Source organism: Podarcis melisellensis (genome assembly GCF_964234715.1).
Source record: "Podarcis melisellensis genome assembly, chromosome: 14".
Classification (NCBI taxonomy): Eukaryota; Metazoa; Chordata; class Lepidosauria; order Squamata; family Lacertidae; genus Podarcis; species Podarcis melisellensis.
The window spans coordinates 36,269,744-36,294,556 of record NC_138546.1 but is presented as its reverse complement, the minus strand read 5'-3'; the positions used below and the strand labels follow the sequence as shown (position 1 = coordinate 36,294,556).

At 44.0% G+C, this 24,813-nt stretch overlaps 1 protein-coding gene across 4 annotated transcripts in view; it reads right to left on the bottom strand.

The window, feature by feature from the left end:
• Window positions 1–24,813, bottom strand: part of ARNT2 (aryl hydrocarbon receptor nuclear translocator 2) — a 146,595-nt gene that overhangs the window by 82,730 nt on the left and 39,052 nt on the right. For all 4 annotated transcript variants that reach the window (XM_081888541.1, XM_081888542.1, XM_081888544.1 and 1 more), the window contains exons 2-5: window positions 24,565–24,676; window positions 17,129–17,176; window positions 10,604–10,817; window positions 7,771–7,984 (exon numbers count right to left, since the gene is read on the bottom strand). In XM_081888541.1, the coding sequence (XP_081744667.1) occupies window positions 7,771–7,984; window positions 10,604–10,817; window positions 17,129–17,176; window positions 24,565–24,676 (588 nt within the window). The remainder of the gene's footprint in view (window positions 1–7,770; window positions 7,985–10,603; window positions 10,818–17,128; window positions 17,177–24,564; window positions 24,677–24,813) is intronic.

Sequence of the window (24,813 nt, the reverse complement as noted above, 5' to 3'; positions counted from 1 at the left end):
AACTCTGCTGAAAAACAGATATCATGTGCTGATGTGGTAGTGTTGGGACAGCACTGACCATTTCTACATCCAAAAGGCAATAACAAAGCAAGCCAGGCAAAAAGCTCTAAGCTCACCATTCTCGTGAGTGTTTAAGCTATGTGAACTGTTGGTTCAAAAACTCTCTCTGGTTTTAGCAAGTAGGAATTTGGGTCAGGCTCCATAGAAGCACACAATACATTTACTGACATCCTAAGGAGAGCTCATCTAGTAGAGTAACTTTCTCCCAAAATTGGCTTATTGGGAAGGCAACAAACAGACCATAAAGGCAACAGCTCCCTCCCACATCGCTCTCTTTCCCTCCTTGAGCAACTGGCATTCAGAGGTATGTTTGTTTTGAACACAGAAGCTCTATTTCCCTGAGGTGGCCGAATTATTTTTTTATTTTGATTATTTAATTTAAAAGCACATATCCCACTTTTTACCATCAAGGTCTCAAAGTGGTATAAAGTGATTCAAAAATATACAACATACAGAATTTCAAAACACAAATTAAACCTCAGAAATTTAATGTCTCAGAAATTTGAACTAGAACACGAGAATTAAAACACAACAAAACAGAGATGTAGTCATCTTGCAAATAGTCTGGCTAATTACAAGGCACCTTCCTATTCTATATACTAATGGCAATCTCATTACCTGAATATGGATTCTGATGTAGCCAGAATCCCACCACACACAATTAGTAATCAGTGGGCTAATCCCAAGGTTTGCGCAAGTACAAAAGAATTTTTTAGAAAGCAAAGCATAATGGAGGGAAGGAGGGAGGGACAATGAAGGCTGAGCATGCTCAGTGGCCACAAAATGCTGTCTGTCTGTTGAGAGGAAATGGAGTTTCCTGGAAGAGCATATACAGTGGTACCTCGGTTTAAGAACAGCCTTGTTTACGAACTATTCAGTTTACGAACTCTGCAAAACCAGAAGTACAGTAGTGTCATGGTTTGCAAACTTTACCTCGGTCTAAGAATGGAAATCGAACGGTGGAAGGGCACCGACGGTGGGAGGCCTCATTAGGGAAAGCGCGCCTCAGTTTAAGAACGGTTTTGGTTTAAGAACAGACTTCCGGAATGGATTAAGTTCGTAAACCAAGGTACCACTGTAGTTTGGTGTCAAACTTGGCAGGATACAGGGCTTGTGTTTCCCTAAAATCAAACCAACCATCCTTCATTGCTATTGAACACAAAACAATTCCACCTTCAGGTACTTCAACATGAAGATTCTTCTAGCAATCTTCTAGTCCTGAACTTCCAAATAACATTCTTTTACAGATGAGATTTGTTTGATTAAAAGCACGTGTGCGCACACACATCCCCATACTACAGGAATATGTTTTAAAAGCACATGGGCACATGCAAATACCAAGGATTTCCCCAGCTTTTAGATTGGAACAGGTCCTTCCTATATGCAAAGTCTCTACTCTGTCTCTAAAGATTTAGTCCCCTTCCCTGCGGAAAAGGAAACTCACTGGGCATAGGCCTCTGAAGGATGTGTCACGTCCAAACCCGCCTTGCACATCAGGCAGCTGCTTGTATCTTTATGACCACCTGGGACTGAAAATGGGAAAGCTCCAGTATCGCAAGTTCCCTCCCTGCAACCATTGTTGCTGGAACTGGGTGTGATTCCGGAGCTGGTTTTTATCCGGTGGAGCTTTGATTTGGCGTTGACTTTCCTAGATATCGCTTTGCTTGAAAACGCCGTAATCATATTGGGAAGTGCCTCCAGAATAACGAAGGCGTGTTTTGTTTTGATAAATGTGGTGCCCGTTGAGAATGGAAGACAATTGCCCAAATCAGGAGCTACCTTGGGAAATCTGCCACACTTTGCTACCTCAGCATCAATGTCCAAGCTGGTGAAGTCCTGGGGTGGTGGCTTGACAAACAGCAGCAATTATTTAATCTTATTCCTCTTACTTTTTCAAATCTGGAAGAGCCTGGACTCCTCCTCGGGGAACTGCCTATATGATTCAAGAGCTCACAGAATATCTGTGCTAAGGGAAACCAAAAAGGTAGCAGGCTTCAGAGTTCAAGGGCATCCATACCTCTCTGTCCTGGACAAAACTGCTGAATAACAGGGCAGGGGGGGCAGGGAGGGGGTTCCCTCAACCCTAATAGCCAATACAGGACTATATGGACCAATGGTTGGATCTGGTAAAAGACAACTTCTTTTGTAAATTATCATTTTCCTCTACACCAAACGGCATCCAGGAGGAAAAAATCACAAGTGTAGAAACAGCATTGGAGTAAACAATATTTGCAGAAAAGGCTTTATTTGATCTTTAAAAGGACAACAACAAAACTATTTCCAAATTTCCATCTCTGGTGCTATTTATTCAACAATGACTAACAGCGTCCTCTTTATAGCATCCTTTTTTTCTGGCCTGATGTTGCAAATCGCTTCGAAGTTGCTCCGCTGATTAATTAATCCTGCACCACGCACAGACAATCTGACTCCACGGACAACATCTGGATTCTCTCTGGGTGCACAAACTTTGCTTGCTAACAGCATTCCTTGAAAGCTGGACATAAAACTGAACCCGGGTGCAGCTGTTGAAGCTATCAACATCTGCAGTTCTCATGGTTTCCAAATGGAAGGTCCCCCCCCCCCCGCCTCTTGTCCAGATCTCTGCAAACTCCCTACTGTTTTACAAGGCTCAGATTCCAATATTACAGTCTAATGCTTTTTGTGCAAAGTCACTGCAGAACTTATGCTCTTTAATTCAATAAAAGGCGTCTAATCAAAACAAGCCAGTCTTCACTCTCTATCACTGTTTCCATTATAAAAGCTTATTTCCTGCTATAGCTCCTCACAAAATAACTGTGAATGGGGAGCGCAATCAGGCTCGGGCCAAGCAAAATAAGATTGGTTAAATCTGCTTAGTCATGCTTTTCAGTTGCACAATAGGAAAAAGGCGCAGATACTTTACGTCTTTGATCAACTGTTTTCCTGAAACTTAAACCTATCAAAATTTCTCCAAGGAGACACTGCAAAGCCACAAGCTTGATTAGGGGAAGAGTTCACAAAAAAACCCCACATTATTCTCCTCCAAAATTAATCCAGATGGCATAAATCATACACATTAATATGGATTAGAATTATTTTCCCCCATCAGTCCTTGAAAACCAGCAACTGACACTAGCCTGCAATAAAAGAACACTCAACATGGTATGTCCTAGAAGAACGTGGAAATAGCTTTCTTGCACAGGTGGGTGAATTGTCATTTAACCTAGTAAGAGACAGGGAACCCATGTACCTCCAGATGTTGTTAAACTCACAATTCCAATCAGCTCCAGGGATGATGGAGAGTTTTAGTCTGGCAACATCTGGAAGGCCACAAATCCCCCACCCTAGCCTACTAGAATCATCTCTTTCTCATGAAACTCCTCTACATATTCAAATCTTCTGAGTCTCTGCTCTACATCCCCACCACCAGTTGTGGTAAAGGAAGCAGGTAGTTGAGACAGGACATTCTTGGTGGTGGCACCTACTGTTTGTTTCTAACTTCACCATAAGCTGCCTTTGGATTTTTTTCATGAACAAAAGAGGTTGAAGGTAAGAATTCCTTAAATAAACACATCCGGAACACACAGAAACGCGTTTCACTTCTGAGCTATGTTACCTGCCTTAACGTGCTTCACATATATTATCTCTCCAAGCCTTACAAACTGTTCTCCCCTTGCTGAAGATCTGAAAAAAGGCTCAGGGTACTGGCTTAAGGGAAAGACCATTGTTCACGGGCAGGATACCTTCATTGGAAGCAAAATGTCTAAGGTTCAGGAGAAGGGCCATAGCGAAGTGGTAGAGCAAGACTGTAAATAAAATAACCAGCAGTTCCATTCTTACAGGTTCTTCTCAGGTTCCACGTCAAAAGCACTGCTGCAGGCAGAAGAAAACCAAAAACTGAACCCAGTTGGTTCCCTGAATGGCCTTTATATCCTGAATAGCTGCCAGTCACGGAGAAGCCTTTGAGCACATTCAAGTTTCCGGCAGCCTGTGGAGAATAGGACTTGTGTGTGTGTAAGTAAGGCAAGAAAAAAGGCAAAAGCAAAACAAAACAGCTGGCTACACAACAACATGCTCTTCTTTCAAGGCTTCTGCTGACCTTTCCTTCAGTACAAAAACTAGTTTCCCTGGGGAATAAAAAGTATGAGAAAGGCCCAGGGGCTGCCCAAATGGTTTGCCAAAGTTCCGAGTCCAGGCATCCATGTAGCTCTCCCTTCCGTCCCTCCCCAAACCATTTCATTTGATATTGTTAACCCCACTGCTCTCCCACAGCTTGCCAAACCATAGAAGTACAAAATGAAACAGTTGCTTATACTACCTATTTGAATGTTTCAGCAGTTTCCCCAAACCGGCCACTTTAGCCCACAAGAGCATGCTGGAACACGGTTCCGTTCTCTCTGGACAACTGCAGTGCAAGGCTTAAGTGGACATCGTGTGTGATGGACAGGGCCCCAAAAGACAAGTAGGTCGTTTCCACTGTGCTCCCAACAAAACCTACTTCCTGAGTAGATGGAAGCTAAAGGGAACGGGCCATAGCTTAGTGGCAGAGCTTCCGCTTTGCATGCAGAAGGTCCCGGGTTCAATCCCAGGCATCTTCAGGTAGGGCTGGGAGAGACGCCTCTCAGAAACCCTGGAGAGCTGCTGCCAGCCAGCTGTAGAGCACACTGAGCTAGATGGTTCAGTGACCTGACTCAGTGTAAGGTCAGATTTCTCCATCCATGAAGGAAAATTTGACCGGAAACGAGGAGATGCTTGTGATGCTCTACCACACGGTGTGGTGATGGGCACAAGCTCAGAAGGCTTTGAAAGGAGAATTTAGAAACTCTAATTTAGGAGTTTCTAAACCTAGACAGCATCTTAAAAAGTAGAGACATCACCTTGCCAACAAAGATCCATATAGTTAAAGCTATGGTTTTCCCAGTAGTGATGTATGGAAGTGAAAGCTGGACCATAAAGAAGGCTGATCGCCGAAGAATTTATGCTTTTGAATTATGGTGCTGGAGGAGACACTTGAGAGTCCCATGGACTGAAAGAACAACCTCTCCATTCTTAAGGAAATCAGCCCTGAGTGCGCACTGGAAGGACAGATCCTGAAGCTGAGGCTCCAATACTTTGGCCACCTCATGAAAAGATAAGACTCCCTGGAAAAGGCCCTGATGTTGGGAAAGATGGAGGGCACAAGGAGAAGGGGACAACAGAGGATGAAATGGTTGGACAGTGTTCTCTAAGCTACCAGCATGAGTTTGACCAAACTGCGGGAGGCAGTGGAAGACAGGAGTGCCTGGTGTGCTCTGGTCCATGGGGTCATGAAGAGTCGGACACGACTAAACGACTAAACAACAACAACAACAAATTTAGGAGTGGGAAACCTATCGTCCTCCACTTGTTGTTAAGACAACCATTCCCATTAGCTCCAGCCAGCATGGTATAGATCAAGGATGATGCAGTGAGGGACCAGCACAATCTGCAACATGGATGGGAAACCTCAGGCCTGGGGGAGAAATGTGGCCCTCCACGTCTCTCTCACAGAAACATAGAGTTGGAAGGGACCCAGAGGATAATCTAGTCCAAACACCTGCAATGCAGGAATATGCTAGGGCTGGGCGATACATCGTCCAAAACCCATTTGAAGTCCATCATCATGATATCAATTTCAGTTTTTGACCTGGCAGTATTTTGCGAATCTTGATGTGTGTGCTATGCAAAAAACACAATGTGGGACAAACCATGAAGCCAGCCAACACCTCGACATAGCTCCGTCCTTATTTCAGACATTGCGATGTTTTGCTGGTGATATATCATTGTAGACAGCCTGTGGTACACAACATGGATGGGGAGTCAGTGTGGTGCAATGGTTAGAGTGAAGGGTTAGGACTGGGCAGACCCAGGTTTCAAACCTTGTCATGAAGTGACCTTGGGCCAAGCCATTCTCTCTCTCAGCCTACCCTACCTGGAAGGCTTGTTGCAAAGACAATATGAGAATGATGAGGGCCACGTAAACGTCTTTAAGCTCTCTGAGGGAAATAATGTAATAAATAAAACGAACAGAAGCACAGAAGAAAACCAAAGACTGTGTTAAGATATACAGCATAGGGAAGAGCAGGAACGCTTACACTGCCAGAGCCACATGTGAATCTGAATTGCCAAGAATTAGATCTTTTCAAGCCCTTTTATAACTGCCTGAAAAAAATTTTTTACAGCAAAAACAGACTAAGTTCAAGGTCACAATCATAAGGAAAAGGAAGTTAAACCCATAAACAGAATATGGAATCATAAAATGAAAAACATGTACACAGATCTAGAAAGACAAAAACACACTCTCTCTCACACACACAAACACAATTAGATGGAAATTCAGTCACGGAGCCAAGTCGATGGGAAGGCAGCAGCCAAAATAAACTTGAGACAGTGGCTAAGAGAAAAAGGATAACCATTATAAACTACCTACATCAGCATTAAACCAACAGAAAGAAAATGTCAGAGTGCTCCTTTGTCCTCCTTGACCTGAGTTTCCCATTAAAACCACAGAAGAAAAGACCTATCTTGTCCCCCTTCTTTAGGGCAAACAATACATTTTATTATTCACACTTAAAAAGAAAAAACAAAAAACAATCCCACTTGCTTAAAACTTGCTTATTTAGAAATAAAATGTGGTTATATCAGCAAAGATGGAGACTGATCGTAGCCAGAGAAGGAGGCAGGGGAGGGAGATGAGAAACCCAAGTAGCCAATTATCTAAATTTTCACAATGAGGAAGAAAGCAGAGAGATGCAGTCAAGAAGCATGGGCATAGCCATGATTTATTGGGGGGGGGGGCTTCATGTTAGGAGGGGAAGAACCTTAGTTAAGTGTTTTTATTTATTTATTTGATGGGGGGCAGCTACCCCCCTGCCTACACCCATTGTGAGCAGCAACAGTGGCCAAAGGGTAGTGTGTGGGGCAGCGGAACTATATGTTCAATTTATAGTTACACCTTGAAACAGGCATGCTCCGGATCAGGGCCCTGCACCTGCTTTTTCTTCCAAAGAAAAGTGGCGATTTTTAGCATTTTCTTTCTCTAAAAGTGTGAACAAGCTGGTTCAGACGATAATATCTCGGCTTAATAAGCAGAGATAATGCACAAACCTTTTTTTTACACATGGAGTGCCTATACACATGCAGCAATTAAATCAGGAAGCCTCGGCCATAGTTTTCCATTTTATCCTAACTAAGAAATGGTGGTCATCAGCTTTGGTTACCAACCACAGCTGGCTGCAGAAACCAATAGGAGGAAAACCTTGATGGCCTTGTATAACAACTATCCCAAGGTTGTTTCCTTGACTTGCGCAACTTGTCAATGAGAGAACATGATGAGCAGACTTGCCTCACCTACTCAAGAACCTGACCATCAGGCCTGTTTGGATCATGTATCTTGCGGTTGGATTACTGGTTGGGGCATTTCGATGTGGAGGGGGAGATGACCATAACATTTTTCTGACCCAGTCTTCTTTTCTGCTATGTGGCAGCCTCTTTGTGCCAGGCTACAGCCTCACGGCCGCCATTTTGTGAACAATGCCCAAGGAACGTTTGAAAATTCCCTTCAAAAATCGGCAACATTCAAAGCAAAGATGCCAGAGCACGCTGGAATATCACACAGAAAACAGCCAAAAACTTTATACTGCTTGAAAAGAAAAGAAAATGTTCTGTCTTGAATGCCAAGCGATAGGTGCACAGCTCAAGGAAATAGCTGACCTGTCATTGAGTTCTCGGATGTGCAGAGCTGCTCCCTCAGCTTTTCCACGTCATCGGGGTGAACCTGTTCATAGAGAGTGCTTCCAAACCACTCTGACTGGGGCTGGTTGAGAACAGGAGTGACAGAATCAGACACGTAGATCACTCGGCCTGTCTCAGCAGCAACAACGAAGAGAAAGCCATCTGCAGCTTCAAGGATGAGGTGTTTCAGTTCCTTGCCAAGAAAAGGAGAAAAAACAAGTAATTTAGGGAGCAAGCCTAAATAAAGGAAAAGCAATTTTTAACAGGAGTGCATAATTATTTTTGTGTTACTTCTTTTCAATACTGCATTCATTTCCATTAGCAAATGCCGGCTTTTGTCGGACAACGTATTTGGATAAAACTGCAGTAGTTTAGTGTATTGCTTTCTTTTACTCGCATGCAGTCTGTCATTCCTGTTCACTGGGCTGCATTCAATATTCCCTGTCCACTTTCGCAAGGACAAGTATTAATGTGGATAAACAGAGGAACCCAACACAGCAGCTGTGCTCATGGAAATTTACTGTGTTGTAAACAGCTTTGGGATTTTTTTCCTTTAAAACATAAAGCTGTATGGAAATGAAGTTAACAATTATACTAATAACAATAGCAACAACAAAAACAATAGCAAGTCAGGATATCAAGTCACGTTTCAAATATATGGATGATGGATCCCTGGCCTCACAAAAGTCAAAGGCTACAAAATAAGCAACATCTGGTGGGCCATGGGTTCCCTGTCCCTCTGTGAAACCATGGTTTAGTGTTACATGTATGAGCTCCGCCTCCCTCCCCTTCTGTAAGGAAGTCATAAGCTTTTGTCTCCAGCTAACCACAGTTTGCAATTATGTGCAAATCTGGAACTAAGGTTAGTCTTACCTGTGGCATCCCCAACCCCCACTCTTTTACACATATACAATCTTCTCATTTGGATCAAATGAAGGGGAGATAACTCTGGGCCACAGATGAAGTCACATATATGTTTGGCTTACCTTACTGATCTCAACGGACGAAGACGTATACCAGTGGTTTTCAACCAGTGTGCCCGGCACCCTGGGGTACCTTGAATGATGGTCAGGGGTGCAGCAGTCAACACCAGCCTCTATCCCTCTTTCCTTCCCTCCTTCCCTTGATGCCCTCTTGTGTCTCTGCCTCCCAAAGGCTTGCACAGCTATTTGTTGCAGCAGGCCTGGCTACAAGCTACCAAGGAATGGTGCCTCTAGGGATGGCCAGGGGGTGCATCCCAGGGCTCTGTGGGGGCAGCGAGAGGAGGCACCTCTCTTTGGGGTGGGTGGGGCAGCTCAGAGACTGGGGGGAGGCAGCTGCAGCTGCCTAGAGGATTCCCAAGGGGAGGGGAGAGGAGGCTGAGGGAACCCTCCACAAGGGAGGGTGTTTGAAAAAGGGTGAGAGGCTACCAGCTCTGCGCGCAATGGGTGGCAGAACTGGGCTCCTGAGCCCCACAGGGGTGCCGCAGAAAGCTGGTCAAGGGAGCCATGGACTCAAAAAAGTTTGAAAACCTCTGAAGTATACAACCAAAGACTTAACTATGCAGAAGCCATTTCCCAAAACTAGTGATAACACAATATCGCTAACAAAACTAAAACTAATACGAAAAGGGTGACACTCATGCGAGCTCAACCCACAGCAAACAAAAGCTCGCCGCAACGACAAAGATTTTTTTATGGTGCTTCTGAAAATGCTGACATGTGTCTGCAGAGGAAGGGAGTATTCCACAACTGTGGAGCAGGTGTGGTAAGTCCCATGTGCACATGAAGTCCCATTCCTTTTACCTTATGTTTTTAATGCAGACTAAGATGTTTTCTGCACGTGCTGCCAGACCAGGAAGTGCAAGTCTGGGGCTACACATTCTCATGACCCCTCTGATGAGGTTCAGGCAACTTCCTTGTGGGGAGAACTGCCAGTACCTTATTCAGGATCCACCCTGGCACCATCCTCTGACTCAAGAGAAGGAGCCCCTCAGAGTACACCCAGCTTCACAGAAGTCTACAGCACAAGGCAATGGCCCTATAACCAGCCAGTCAGCTCTCCCAGGAGCTGGAACATACTATACTCCAAGTATGATCACCCCTCTATCCTTTGTTAATCTGTACAAATCACCTCGCAATGCAACATAGCAGTGATGTAGACTTCTCTCTCCCCCGCTCCCTCAAATAAAATTCCATGGAGCAAGGAAACCAAGGCATGCCATACAGAAGAGGGCTGGGGGCATACGGGCCTGTATCTAATGTTCTCTGCTAGTGCAAGGGCTCATTCACAAGCAGACGGGTGAATTTCAACACTGAGCAACAGGGGAACCAAATGCAACAGGTGTACACACGGAAACTTGCTGCGCAACAGATTGCACATATTTCGCAACGAAACTACTGGCATTCTCCTGCACAATGACATTCTGCTAGCTTCAAACATTTCACACCAGCAGAGGTAAACGGCTAAGTTACTTGAACTTAGCGCTACACCAGAGACAGTCCCTGGCTGACATTTTCCGTGGCAGCTGTGTGTTTCGTATCACACCACCCCCAAGCATGGCAAACATCTGCATCACACTAGTAGACGGAAAGACTAGTAGACTGGAGACTGAAAGGCACAGGGGTTCGAAGTGCAGTTTCCAACCACTGCACAACAACAAGTCTAGAACTGCCATCCCGTCCGGGAAGTGCAGTCAAAGTGGGGCAACCTTTGACTGCGCTTCTCCGTTGGTTGCAAACAGATGCTTGCTGCCGTGAGTGTGAAACTGCACTGAAGGCTCCCACCCCTTCGTTCAGGGCCACGGCCTTTTCCCCCAAAGAAAGCCACCCACCTGCTCAGTGAGGAAGGAAGGCTTATATGCTCCATCGGTAGATTTGTTCCCAGTGCCCCTCATGGACTTCATGTGTGACACTGCCATGCGGAGAATGGTCAGCTTGTCAGGTTTGCGCGCCAAGGCGCTGCAGGTGGGCACCATGTCAGAGAGCTCGGTGATGTACTGGGTCATCTTGTTCCTCCTGCGTCTCTCGATCTCACTATGGTTCTCCCTAAACGCACATAAGAAGGAGCAAACCGAGAGAGAAAGCGAGATGCTGTCGGTAAAAGATGCAGTGCTTGGAAATCGTTACAATAGTCAGAGCACGTAGGAGGGTTGCGTCACACTCTAGCACGGCCAAGAGACGGAGAACCAAAAGGACAAGGCTATGGAGAGTGTCGGGAGATTCTTACGGGTTCCAAATATGTTCTATGGGCCAGGGCAGAGCTTCCCAATCTTGGGTCTCGAGTTATTCCCATCATCCCTGGCCACTGTTCCAGCTAGCTAGGGATGATTAGAGGTGGAGTCCAAAAACAGCTGGAGACCCAAGTTTGGGCATCCCTAGGCTAGGGCAACTTTTCCCAACCAGGTGTCCTGCAGATGTTGGTAGACTACAGCTCCCAAACCCCTCTTACCATGCCAGCTGGGCTGGTTGGAATCCAACAACATCTGGAAGATACCAGGTTGAGGCAGCTTTAGCACCATCCCAGTGATGGCCCTGCATTTATCCTGGCACAGCAGGGATGGGGAACCTGTGGTCCTCCAGGTGGTACCAGATTTCAGCTCATGAGCCCCAAACATTATGACCAATGGTCAGGGATGATGGAAGCTGTGGAGGGTCATAGGTTCACCACCACTGTGTTACAGCCTTCTTACAAAAATAAGCAATGGTTTGGGGACCTTTGGCAATGGGTGGTCCAACTTCCACCAAGAGGGAGAGATTCATTGCACCTCCCTACCCTACATCACAGGTCAATGTCCCAGCCTGTCCGAAAACAAACCTCATCGGGGCACCTTTCACTCAGGGACTTTCGAAGCACATAGCAAGGTAAAGCATTTTTTTGTCTTCCGTTTTGCGTTTTGGGAAAACTAAGGCAAGCAACCCCAAGCCTAGTGATTTCTTACAGGCACAGGAGCACGGATGGATCCCCCCCGTCCACAAAGCCTGGCTTTTTTAATGGAGGAAGTAGATCCACGTTCACATTTCTTTGTATGGGCAGATCTTCCTCCTCCACTGAAGTGAATGGTGTGGGTCTCTGCAGGCCGGGGAGCTCCATGCGTGCCTTGAAGTAAACACGGAGCTCGACATTGAGACAATAAGTTGGTGAACACCTGGGTCACGTAACCACTTCAAGTCCAATCTGAGCTGGTGGGGAGAGAAGGGAACCAATAGTTTCAAAGAGAGCTGTAGGGTTACAAAGCTTGAAAATGAAGCTTTGAAACACTTATAAATAGGACTCCCCAAACCTGAGCCAATCTGTCCAGCGAAACCTTCTATCAGCTGAAAGAAATGTTATGTTCCAAGCAAAGTGAACTCCATGCTATTTTTTAACTGCCCCCAGACAACCCAGATAAGAAATTCAGTGATTAAGAAGTATCAAAATAGCCCAAATGAAAAATAAATAAATTATGCAATATGAAAAGTCCAATTCTGCAACATCCATAAATTATACAACTGAGCAGAGTTTATTTATATTTTAGTTGCATAATCCATTCTAGTTTTGCAGATCACAGGGAGGGGACAGGAAATTATGGAAAGTGGTGAAACTCCAGGCAACCTAAGCAAGAATGGAAATCTTTATCTCATCACCCCTTCGGCTTGCAAGGTTTATTCAGGCGTGGCCCTTTCTCAGGAAGCACAATTCTGCACCTAATCACACATTTTGCGCTTTTTGTGCCACCACACAAAATGGCCACGTGCCCAGAGCCACGCAGGTTATGATGTTCAAACTTGTATCTTGTTGATAAATGCATTGGATCGTAAGTTCTTTGCAGGAGAGAGGCAGGACCAATAATATTGGGGGGGGGGTTACTCTAAAATGGCTGAAAAACATTTTGCATTTTGTTCCAAGAACTTAAGTGAGGGGCAGCTATAAAATGGGGAGGAAAGGATAAAATGCATTCCAGAATTTCTGCCAGATTTTAAACATAGAATCCCTCCAGGGAGAACAAGAGAGTTCAAATAGAAATTTTCTATAAATATATATGTTTTTATTGCCTTCAGAACATATATCACAGAGGGCATTGGTGCATTATGCTGAAATGGGTACCTGTGGGGTGGGGAGATGTGAGCCGAGTGTGGGAGAGAGAGTTGTGAGAGGTATCAGAAAGGTATTAGTCTCTTGGTATAGCTGAATTTAAATGCCCTGCATGCATGATAAGTTAAAAAGGTAAAGGGACCCCTGACCATTAGGTCCAGTTGTGACCGACGCTGGGGTTGCAGCGCTCATCTCGCTTTATTGGCCAAGGGAGGCGGCGTACAGCTTCCGGGTCATGTAGCCAGCATGACTAAGCCGCTTCTGGCGAACCAGAGTGGCGCACGGAAACGCTGTTTACCTTCCCGCTGGAGTGGTACCTATTTATCTACTTGCACTTTGACGTGCTTTCGAACTGTTAGGTAGGCAGGAGCTGGGACCAAACAATGGGAGCTCACCCCGTTGTAGGGATTCGAACCGCCGACCTTCTGACTGGCAAGTCCTAGGCTCTGTGGTTTAACCCACAGCGCCACCCACATCCCATAAGTTTCCTCTCACCAAAACCCTTCTGCAGAACAAGACCACTTGTTTGCATCGATGGCATCCGAGCATTGAGTGATGCCTCAACAAAGGAACAAGTCAGACCACTGGTCCATCAAGCACTATACTATCTAAAATGCGTGGCAATGGCTTTCCAGGGTCCCAAACAGATCTCTCTCAGAGTCCAACCCATTGGGGATTGAACCAGGGACTTTCTGGCTCTGCCACGGAACTACAGCCCTCCCCTCTTTACCCTTCCCTCGGTAGCAGAGATCTCCCAGAGCCCGCCTTCTGAAAGCACAGACACATTTAGATATTGCAGTGACGTCTTTGCTGCAGATCCCAGACACAACGCCCATGGTTCCATACACAGTTTCCTACGCGCTGCCTTTAGTGTTGAAATCATTTTGCCTCCCAAAAATTGCTTAGCCGGGTCTAGACAGTGGTTTGCAAGATGCAAGCAAGAAGCTAGGCCAGCTATTCACTTACTGGAGGGCCGTAAGTGAGATCCTTGGTCAGCATAGAACACAACTGGTGAATCTAGCTCGGCATTGTCTACACTGACTGGTAGCTCCTCTCCAGGATTCCAGACAGGGTTCACTCCCAGCCATACCATGAGAATCATAGAATTGGATGGGAAACTGAGGATCATCTAGTCCAACTCTCTGCAATGCAGGAATATGCAGCTGTCCCATACGGGGATCAAACCTGCAACCTTGGCATTATCAGCACCATGCTCTAACCAACTGAGCTACCAGGAACTGAACCATGGGACTTTCTGCATGCATAGCAATAGTTCTACAGCTGAGCGCCAGACCTTTCCCAAATGTCCCCCTATTTATCCCAGCTTTTTTACATCCATTATCTTCTGACTGTTTATTATAATTGTTAACGTTACAATATATGCTCTGGCAGTTATCCGTGTTGCTAGATGAGTTTTTAGCTTGTTTTTGTTCACAACTTTATTTTTCACTGAAAAGCTTGGTTCTGTTATAAGACAGGCTTGTCCCTCACTGTTCTCTCAACGCCTACCTTGAGTATTTTTCCTTATCCCCAGAGATTTGATCATCATACCTGTAAGAGAAAAAACAACAACATAATAAATAAATAGGGTTCCAGAGGACAGGCATGACAAAGATATCACCATGTACTCACGTTCAGCCAGATGGGCGGGGTATAAATAAATTACTGTTGTTGTTGTTAACACATCTGGCAATCTTACAATTGTGTTGCTTCAAAACGTAATGGCAAACCACTGTTTAGTGTTGTGTGCACAGTCTCAGATTCACACAGTCCTTCCTCTAGTGCAGGCATGGCCAAACTTGGCCTTCCAGATGTTCTGGGACTACAACTCCCACCATCCCTAGCTAACAGGACCAGTGGTCAGGGATGATGGGAATTGTAGTCCCAAAACATATGGAGGGCCAAGTTTGGCCATGCCTGGCTAGTGCGACCATGTACAGTAGTACCTCAGGTTACATACGCTTCAGGTTACATACGCTTTAGGTTACAGACTCCGCTAACCCAGAAATAATGCTTCAGGTTAAGAACTTTGCTTCAGGATGAGAACAGAAATCGTGCTCCGGCGGCGCGGCGGCGGCAGGAGGCCCCATTAGCTAAAGTGGTGCTTCAGGTTAAGAACAGTTTCAGGTTAAGTACGGACCTCCAGAACAAATTATGTACTTAACCCAAGGTACCACTGTATATGCCTTTGCAGTAGCTTCAACACTTTGATGGGATTTCTCGTTCCATTAAGGGAGCCCATATTCGCATTCAAATTTGCTTTTCACGCCCACTGGTCGGGGGTGTCTGGGTGGAAATCGAGAACATTTTTAATTTTGCCATGATGCTGCAATTAGACTCACTGAGCAATGCAAAAACCTGAGCCTAAAAAATAGCAGCCAAGAGGTTGTTAACGCTGCATGCAGCTGATGGATCTAAGAGCTCCTGGGAAGCTGTTAAGATAAATGCTCCTTTGTCATTCCATTCATTTCAAGAGAAACTGCTGTCTCAGGTTGTGCGATGACAGTGCAGTAAAACTACAGTAATAAAAGCTTACAAAGTTTGACATATTACAGAGGACAACCCCTGGTCATTCTGATTTACTTTCAATACACTGCAGCACTGTAGGTTGCCAAAGCATAGGAAAATTATATCCAAATAAACCCACTACACTGAGCTCTTCTTTCTTGAAATTGGAGAGGTTATAAAATTCTCTAATGAAATAAAAATAGGGCTGTGGTGCTGAATAAATTATTACAGTGGTACCTCGAATTATGAACTTATTCTGTTCCAGAAGTCCGTTCTTAAATCAAAACTGTTCTTAAACTGAGGCGTTCATTTCCTAATGAGGCCTCTGGCCGTTGGTGCCCTTCCACCGTTCAGATTCCGTTCTTAGACTGAGGTAAAGTTCTCAAACTGGGACACTATTTCCAGTTTTGCAGAGTTTGTAAACCGAATCGTTCTTAAACTGGACTGTTCTTAAACCGAGGTACCACTGAAATTGTTTTAACTAGTAAGTTTTTCAAAAATGATTTGAAAGATGAAAACATTGCCAGTGGACGTTAAAAACGAGAATACTCCTTTAATTCTAATTCAAAAATATAGATTGATATAAGCAGTCCTTATGTCCAAAGAGGTGCCTAAATGAGATTGACAATTATAAGCTGTGTATGTATTTATGTATAAATAAATAAATAAATAAATAAAATGATTTATTCATTTATACCCCGCCCATCTGGCTGGGGAAACTCTGGGTGGCTTCCAACAAAAGATTAAAATACAATAATTCACCAAATATTAAAAATTTCCCTAAACAGATGCCCTCTAAAAGATGCCTTCAGATGTCCTCTAAAAATCAGATAGTTGTTTAATTCTTTGACATCTGATGGGAAGGCAGTGAGATCATTTGACCACACAGTGGATGGTGTTTCATCCCCCAGCCTTGTAAAGTAAGCCCACATTCACACCATAAATTTAAAAAGTGATGATACTGCTTTAAACAGTCATGGCCTCCCTGAAAGAATTATGTGAGCTATAGTTTGTTAAGGATGCTGAGAGTTGTTAAGATGTCCTTCTAATCCCCCTCACAGAGCTACAACTCCCTGAGTTCCATATGAAGGGGGGTTAATTGTTAAACCACCCTGGGAACCGTAGCTCTTTGTTAGGAATAGAGATTTCCTAACAACCCTAAACATCAAACTAAACCTCCCAGAATTCCTTGGGGGGGAGCCATAATTGTTTAAAGTGATATCATAGCCGCCATAAAGTTCAAAAAGTTTAAAATAATTTATAAAAAGTACTCCCTCAGAAGCGGCACATCCTGGCCTATGTATGATGAAAATGGGAATGTCACTTTTAAGAGAATGTCTGCCATAAAACATGAGTGCATCACCTCAAAATCTTCAGCCTGTAAGCCTCTGCCCAGAATCTGTGTTAATTTTTAAAAGTTGCAAAACCCCAAGCGGTGTTTCAATTACAATACTACAGGGCACACTCTGGGCTTCAGAATTATCTGGAATATAGGGAGACTCAGACAAACTATTAGTTCATCCAGCTAGGATCATCCACATGCACAACAGATGATCTATGACTGAAGCATGGCCCTGGTTGCATTGTTTCCTCACTTGTAAATTTATGTAGAACTGATGGATTAAAACTTGTGATGACATCTGCAATTGGCAGCCCTATTATTAAGTGTAATAAATTTCAGTAACAACCCTGGCAGACCAATAATCCAAGTTTGTTTGCTACCTCCACTAACACGTCCCTTTTTGGAACCCTTAAAAAAACAAAAAACAAAACTCACCTTGAAAATTTGCTGGGTCCTTCACCATCTTCATCATCAAACTCCATCCTGGGGAAAAAGAAAAAAATGGTAATTTCTGAATGAGTCATTCTGATTTAAAGAAACAAAGGCTTCAATGTGGCCTGTTTCTGTTTATATTGAAAACCCTTTCCCCCATTTTTCTGTTTGCTAGTGCTGCTTCAGGAAGGAAGGAAGGAAGGAAGGAAGGAAGGAAGGAAGGAAGGAAGGAAGGAAGGAAAAGAAAAGACTGGGCTAGGTTCGATTAGCAGCCCTATCCAAACGCCACATTTTAATGAACTAATTCGAAACAGATATGGCATGTAAAAGAATCATTCTACCTCAGCCTAGCCCAGTTTCCAAAAACAGGATTCTAAGACCACCTATGACCTTCCTATGTTTCTTTAGTTCCTGCTTCCCACCTCCAACTTCCCAGAAGGAAGGAGGAAGAAACTGCTGGAAAGCTGGTCAGTAGCTTCCACCTAGAGTTTGGCTCTGCATAGACCCTTGGTATGGCCAAGGAGCTCTGGGCAGGAGCACATGACCAGTGTGGTCCCCAGAGCATCCTTCTCAGGGATGCTCTCAACTCCTGGACCAGTTTCTTTGCCCACAGCTTTCCTCAAGGTTCCTCAATGAACTCTGGTTCTGCTCTCTAGTCACCGTCTGGAATATCTTTAACTTTTCGTGGAAGAACTCCAAGAACCCAAAATAAAACTCTGACATCTACGTCTCCTTCTTTTTTTTTGCCTCCTATGGATTCTAAAGGGTTCAAGAACAGACATAACTCCCAGAATGCAGGGCGGTTTTATAACTGCAGGGAAACATTCGCAGCCATGTGGAGAGCAGAAACCACAACCCATGAAATACGAGCGAGGAACGCTTAGGCCAGCCTTCCCTGACCTGGTGCCCTCCAGGGTCCTGAGAACTACAACTTCCACCCATCAGCCCCAGTCTGTGTAACTGATAAGAGTCGCAGTCCAAAATGTCTGAAGTGGTTGGTGAAGGTTGCAGTGGCGTAGCGTGGGTTGTCAGCACCCGGGGCAAGGCAAGTAATTTGCGCCCCCTAACCCTGACCCCCAGATGTTGCACCCGGTGCGGCCGGCCCCCCCTGCACCCCCCACGCTACGCCACTGGAAGGTTGTCTTAGGACTTATGCTACCCTGGTTTATTTTTTAAATTCATCATTCATTTTAAATTCATATTGTATTATTTCTATGATGTTAGCCGCTCTGAGCCTGGCTCCTGCCGAAGAGGGCAGGGTACAAATAAAAAATTATCATATTATTATTATTATTATTATTATTATTATTATTATTATTTTCTAACACCTCCCCAGGAACTCAAGGTGCTGTACATGGCTCTGCTTTCCCCTATTTCATTATAACAACAATCGTGCAAGGTAGGCTAGGCTAAGAGAAAGTAATTGGTCCAAGGTCACCCAGTGAGCTTCATGCCTGAGCTGGGATTTGCACCCTGGTCTCCTGGTCCTTGTCCAACACTCTAACCGTTACCACACAATGATTTATATTGCCTTTAAGTACTTGAAACTTCAACTAGATTATGCTCGCAGTTTGCAATTCCATCATTTATATTTTCCTTGACAGAGAGAGAAAACGACACTCTCTGCATCAAATCAAATTCTTTCAAAAAAGCCTTTTAATTCCTCAGTGGGAGCTGTGGCTGTACGTATATTGGTGAAGAAACAGTGACATCCAGTGGCCAGTTTGGCAAACTGAAAAGTGAAATTTGTTTCCCACATGAGCCAACCCAATACAGTGGTACCTCAGGTTACATACGCTTCAGGTTACATATGCTTCAGGTTGCAGACTCTGCTAACCCAGAAATAGTGCTTCAGGTTAAGAACTTAGCTTCAGGATGAGAACAGAAATCGTGATCCGGCGGTGTGGTGGCAGCGGGAGGCCCCATTAGCTAAAGTGGTGTTTCAGGTTAAGAACGGACCTCCGGAACGCATTAAGTACTTAACCCGAGGTACCACTGTATAATTTTAAGTCAAACTCAGACAGCATGTCTGCTTCTCTGAAGGTCTTCAACAATTATATTCACAGTATCGTTTATTTTCATCTTCAATATCCTCCTTACATCAATTATATTTCACTGTATGTCATTTATTTACCATGAAGAATCTAGATCTATCCATTTCCTCAACAAAACACAAGATGGGAAAGTTTAGTGCAAAATAAATGCATATATAATGCATTTTAAGACTGGCTGAGATATTTTATGCTTCCTCCATAAAGAACAAGGGCAAATGGCCTCTTGAAATTCAGTGCTCTAATTGGGGAAATGTGCAGTTCTCTATGTTTTGTGATGCAATTCTCCAGCCATAAAATGTGTGTTAAAAAGTGCATATCAGGGGGGGAAGTGTGTGCCTAAGATTTATATTTTACCAAGAAAAACCAAAACAAAAATTCATTAAATTGGGAGGAACTGCTTGCAATAAAGGGTAAGTTCTGCAAAGCTGCATACAAGAACATGTGTTTTAGGAGAAATGTTAGAAATTAGGAGACAATTATTCGTAAGGGGCTTTCTCTCTATATTATAATTTTTTACAAGTGTCGTCACACTGTAGTTCACATGGCTGCCAGTAGGCGGCTATCCCAACTACAGGGTGAAGACAGAACAGCAGCCTGGTGAGTGGGAAAGTGGCGTGGGTGGCAGACAGTCCAGGCGACCTGCTGGGGAAGAAGCGATGTTTAGAAATCAGAAGTGTTGAGTTGGAAGGGACCACAAGGGTTATCTAGTCCAACTCCCTGCAATGCAGAAATCTTTTGCCCAACCCATAACCCTGAGATTAAGGGTCTACCGACTGCACTATCCCAGCAGAAGGAGAGTTGTTTGACAACCTGGTCTCTGAGCTCCCCTCCCTCAATTAAATGCTGCTGGAGTGGCAATTTAAGGAGGGTGGGAAGCGCTTCAGAGAGTGTTTTAGCAAACTGCCACCCTCCCAACCCCCTCAGGGTTGTAAGTTGCTTTGTGTTGCCTTTGGCAAGAAAAAGCAACTAATCAATTTAATAAATAAATAAAATCGAATAAGCAGTTCACATGGAATACAATCGTGCAATCCCAAACTAAAAACCATCAAATATAACATCAAAACACAATAAAATCTCAACAATGTGCTGGAATAAATCACTGAAACAGAATACCGAACAGGGAAATTGAAAAGCTTTTAAAAGTTGTATTTACATATGCGCTTTATTTTTAGGCCTTATCATTTATTCCTCGCTATCTTTTGGCTTTCAACTCATGGATTGCTTTTATTGCTGCTCTTTGAATTTTCTCTCATTTGGCAATGTACAGTGGTACCTTGGTTTAAGAACAGCTTAGTTTATGAACAACTTGGATTAAGAACGCTGCAAACCCAGAAGTAGGTGTTTTGGTTTGTGAACTTTGCCTTGGAAGCAGACCATGTTCCGCTTCCTGTTGAGTGTGTTCCATTTGTAAATTGAGTCCTCCGCTGCTGTGGGAAAGCATGTCGGTTTAAGAACGCTTTGGTTTAAGAACAGACTTCCGGAATAGATTAAGTTCGTAAACCAAGATACCACTGTATTTTGAGGAACACTTGTACAAGACATAGCAAAGGATTTGAGGCCGGTGGGAAATGTTTCAGGACACATTATCAGAGGCTGTGCATGCCTTTGAGGAGGTGGAGTTAACAACCTCTACACCTCTACACCTCATTTTTGCCCTGGGGGAAACTGAGTCACACTCCAGAACATACCAAATCACTAATCCAGATAGATTCTCAAAATTCCATCCCAACAGAAGCTATGTTTGCATCAGTGGGGTGCGATCCATTATGTTTTGAAGACTGGGCTATTAAACTTTAGGATCATAGTACATGGTGTGTGAAATGCAATTCCTATCTCACTTGACCACATCAGATGAGCTCCCCTAGCCAGAGCAAGTAAATTGCACACCACACAACAGCGGCAGCAGTAATTCTAAGAAGACAAATGGTATCACTGCAGAGAAAGACATTTCTTTTGTTTTGTTTTCCAAAGTACACAAGGGAGAGAGAGAGGGGGGGGCAGGTCCTTTTTAAAAATGGAACTGTTCAAAATGAAGGAATAATTCTCTTTCCCATTTCATACACTAATTGCCCATTGCGAAAGGACTGACCAAAAACCAGAGAAATAATTATATTAATTTGAATTTTTCAGTTCCAAGCTGCTAGATGTCTTAAATATAAGAAAAATGCAAGCTAATTTTTTTTTAAAAAAAAAGCAAACAAAGCCTTTCGGATTGCAGTAATATATACCGCTACTTACTTACCTGGGAGCAAACCCTGCTGAACTCAATGGGACCTACTTCCAAGTAGGCATGTACAGGATTAACAGTAAACTGATGCAAGGATGAGAGGAATCTATTATAAAGTTCCCTTCAATATCGTATGAGAGGGCAGGAAAAACTTGTTTAAAATGTCACTTGAGTGAAATTTAAAGACATTTAAGGAAAGAGTTCCATCTCTTGATACACAGTCAAGAGATGAAAGCTTTGTTCAGGCCAGTTCCATCTCTAGGCTGCAGGTGGAGACTTGAACATTTGAAGGCTTCCCCATGAAAACACACTTCCTACAGATAGACTGGGAAGAGAGAGGGAAGCCAGGATTGCCTGGATGACGTCATGTCTGAGTGAATGTACAGAATAAGACGATAATTTAAGCAATGATTTAAAACACACAGAGACACCAGGTACCTAGCCCTTGTGGTTTAAAGATGCATCCTTCAATTAGTATGGGAGGTCCCTGGTAGAAAGTTCAAAAGCCACAGCATTTTCCCATTAGAGCCTTACATGGCATCTTGCCCCTTCCTAAGAGTGGTAAAACCAGCATAAATGAGGCAAATTTCTTTCACCTGCATAGCTTCTCTGTGTTATCGAATGAATGCCTTTTAAAACATTAAAGAATTGTTTGTTTTTTGTTAGCCATGTCTCAGTTATGCATACTGCACACTATCGAAGTTTTATTCTGGACAGACCTGGCATTTAGCAACAACGACAACCAGGCCAGGGAGGCTGACCAGCACCCCCAGATTCTCAAATACAGCTGGAGAAGCAGAGCGGACAAGGGCTTTGATGTCACTAACCCTCCTCCTTCCCCTCCTTCCTCTACCTCCGAATCTCCCCCTACCACCAGGGGCAGATCACATGCTTGCGCTGCCCAGGGTGGGCGCACTCCCGAGGGAGGCGTGGCACAGAGGATGCCCTCCCAGGCGTGGGATAGCCGCTTGAGTGTCCGGAGCGGCGTGTGCGCCCTGCAGTCGGGGGCGGAGCGAGCCACCAATGGCGAACATTCGGGGCAGCACCAGCCCACAACTCCCAAGCCTCCCCCAAGCTGTCAAAACTAAAGGGGAAGGGGGGAATTCCACAGCTCAGGATAGGCTTGGGAATTGCAGGCAGGCGGCATGCCAAATGTCACCCCCCTCAGTGAGGGCACCTAGGGCAGACCACCCTCACTGCCCCCCTTCCTACGCCCCTGCCTACCACAGGGATGGCTGCCCCACTCCCATAACCCCTCCTAACCCTGACCAAGACACATAGCATCACTGATGCACCCACAAAGACTATAGACATACAGCAGAGGGGAACATCAGGAAGAACACCCACAAGAGTGATGGGAAAGTACAGTCATATGTGGTGGGACTGTCCGTTAGTGAATTTTGGAAACAGATTGGTATAGAAATATTGGGAATTGTGGGTAGGAAGGTGGGAATATCTAAATTAATGGTTCTTATTAGTCTGAGTAGCACCGGGTTAAAAACAAAAGAGGAATGTAAATGGGTAAAATTGATGGTAACTGCAGCCAGACAGGTTATAGCGAGTAAATGGAAAAATGCAGAAGAGCTAGGAGTGAACCAATAGAGGAAAAAACTGAATAATATTATAATTTTAGAATATCTAACTGTGGAGATACACAGAATGAAAGGGTTTAAGATCAGTGAGGAAAAGGAGGACTGGTTTGAGAAGATACTGAATTATTTGGGTAGGTTTGAACAATTTGGGGCAATTAAAATGTTAAAAGTTAAATAAACCTTGTGCATGGAGGAGTGTTAACATATATAAAATTGTACATATGGTTGATTTGAATATGTTATTATTGATTATGTATACCTAATGCATCAGCCACCTGGAGGGTTTCACTGTTTGTGTTTGGTTGTTGAGGGGGGGAAATTAAATTAAAAAAAACAACAACACCCACAAGGAGACAAAGAAGACGACAATAAAACAGAACTCACACCCCAGTTCTCACCTAGGACAAAACCCCCACTCCCCCTCCTGTCTCACAACCAGGAAGAGCAAAGGTCCATGTTTAGACTCTATGGTCATAGTTAATTTACCAATATGCCCCATTTCCCCACAAACACATCTGTGCACAAAATGGTCCCTGAAAATGTGGTTTGGCTCCAATCCATTGCTAGCCACTGTGTTCTGTGAGCGTGAGGATTTCCGCTTGTGCCACAGAACTCTCTTCCTCCGCCTGAGCACCCCCAAAATCTGTTCTGGGGGTTGAGCCAACCCTCCGGAGCTAATTTGGGGAACAGGGCCACTTGGATACCTCCCGGTCTAAATGCAGTACTACAATAATAGTGCGTAATAAAGAAGTATAATATCACTATAATATCATATATAATTGTTGCATCAAAATTCGTTAGCATAAAGCTCACCAAAAGTTAAGTAAAGCTACCCAACAACTTCAGTTCCAAAAGTCGTCCCAAAGTTTATAATATTAGTACCTAGTAACCTAAAATTGATTGTGCCTCAAGCTCAAAGGCCAGAATAGTCTGCCCAGAGTTCCTCTGGAAGCAATCTTATATCACAAATTACATATTATATATATTATTATAATACTCTATTTTTTACAAAGTTTTTATACCGCTTACTTGACAGCAGACTTCTAAGCAGTTTATAAAGAACCATCTGAAATAACCATTGACGCAAAACGTTTAAAGCAACATACAAAAAATTAAATATAAATAAAACCAGCCATTTTACGATAATCCTACAGAGGTCCATGAATTTTAACGGTTCTACCCTGAGTAAAACCTAGCTGAACCCAACAAAACAGCCAAATAAACAAGTCAGTGCTGTTCAGGAAGTGGGGGGTTCTGTAGGAAAGAAACTTTCAGCTTTACTTCAAACATAAATATTTATATATTTATAACCTGCACCTTCATTAAGCCTATCAAGGTGGTTTGCAATATAATTAAACCGTCCATAAGCATCCATTTAACACAAAAACATCAATAAAAAACATCAGCAAACACAGGTTGGTTAAAAAGAGAAATTCATATTGTGAAGGCCTGTATAAAAAGTAATGGCGTTTTTAAGAAAGCAGGGATGGTTCCTGCCGAACATCTATTGGTGGGGAGTCCCACAGGGCAGGGCAGGGCAGGACCTACCACACTAAATCAACTTACCCAGAGCGTCTCTTTCCTCCTCTAGCAGGCATGGGCCCGGCCATTCTCACTTGACCAGCTGCCATCGGCGCCACCGGCAACGTCACCGACCCAGGTATGTCCGACGCCATCTCTGCAAGGGAGTCGGGAAAGAAAGAGCTGACTTAGCAAAATGAGTTGGATGCAGGGGACGGGGAGAGTCAAACTCCCAACCCAGCATCTCCCAGTTTTACTCTTCAGCCAACAACATGATTCCCCTCCCATATATCC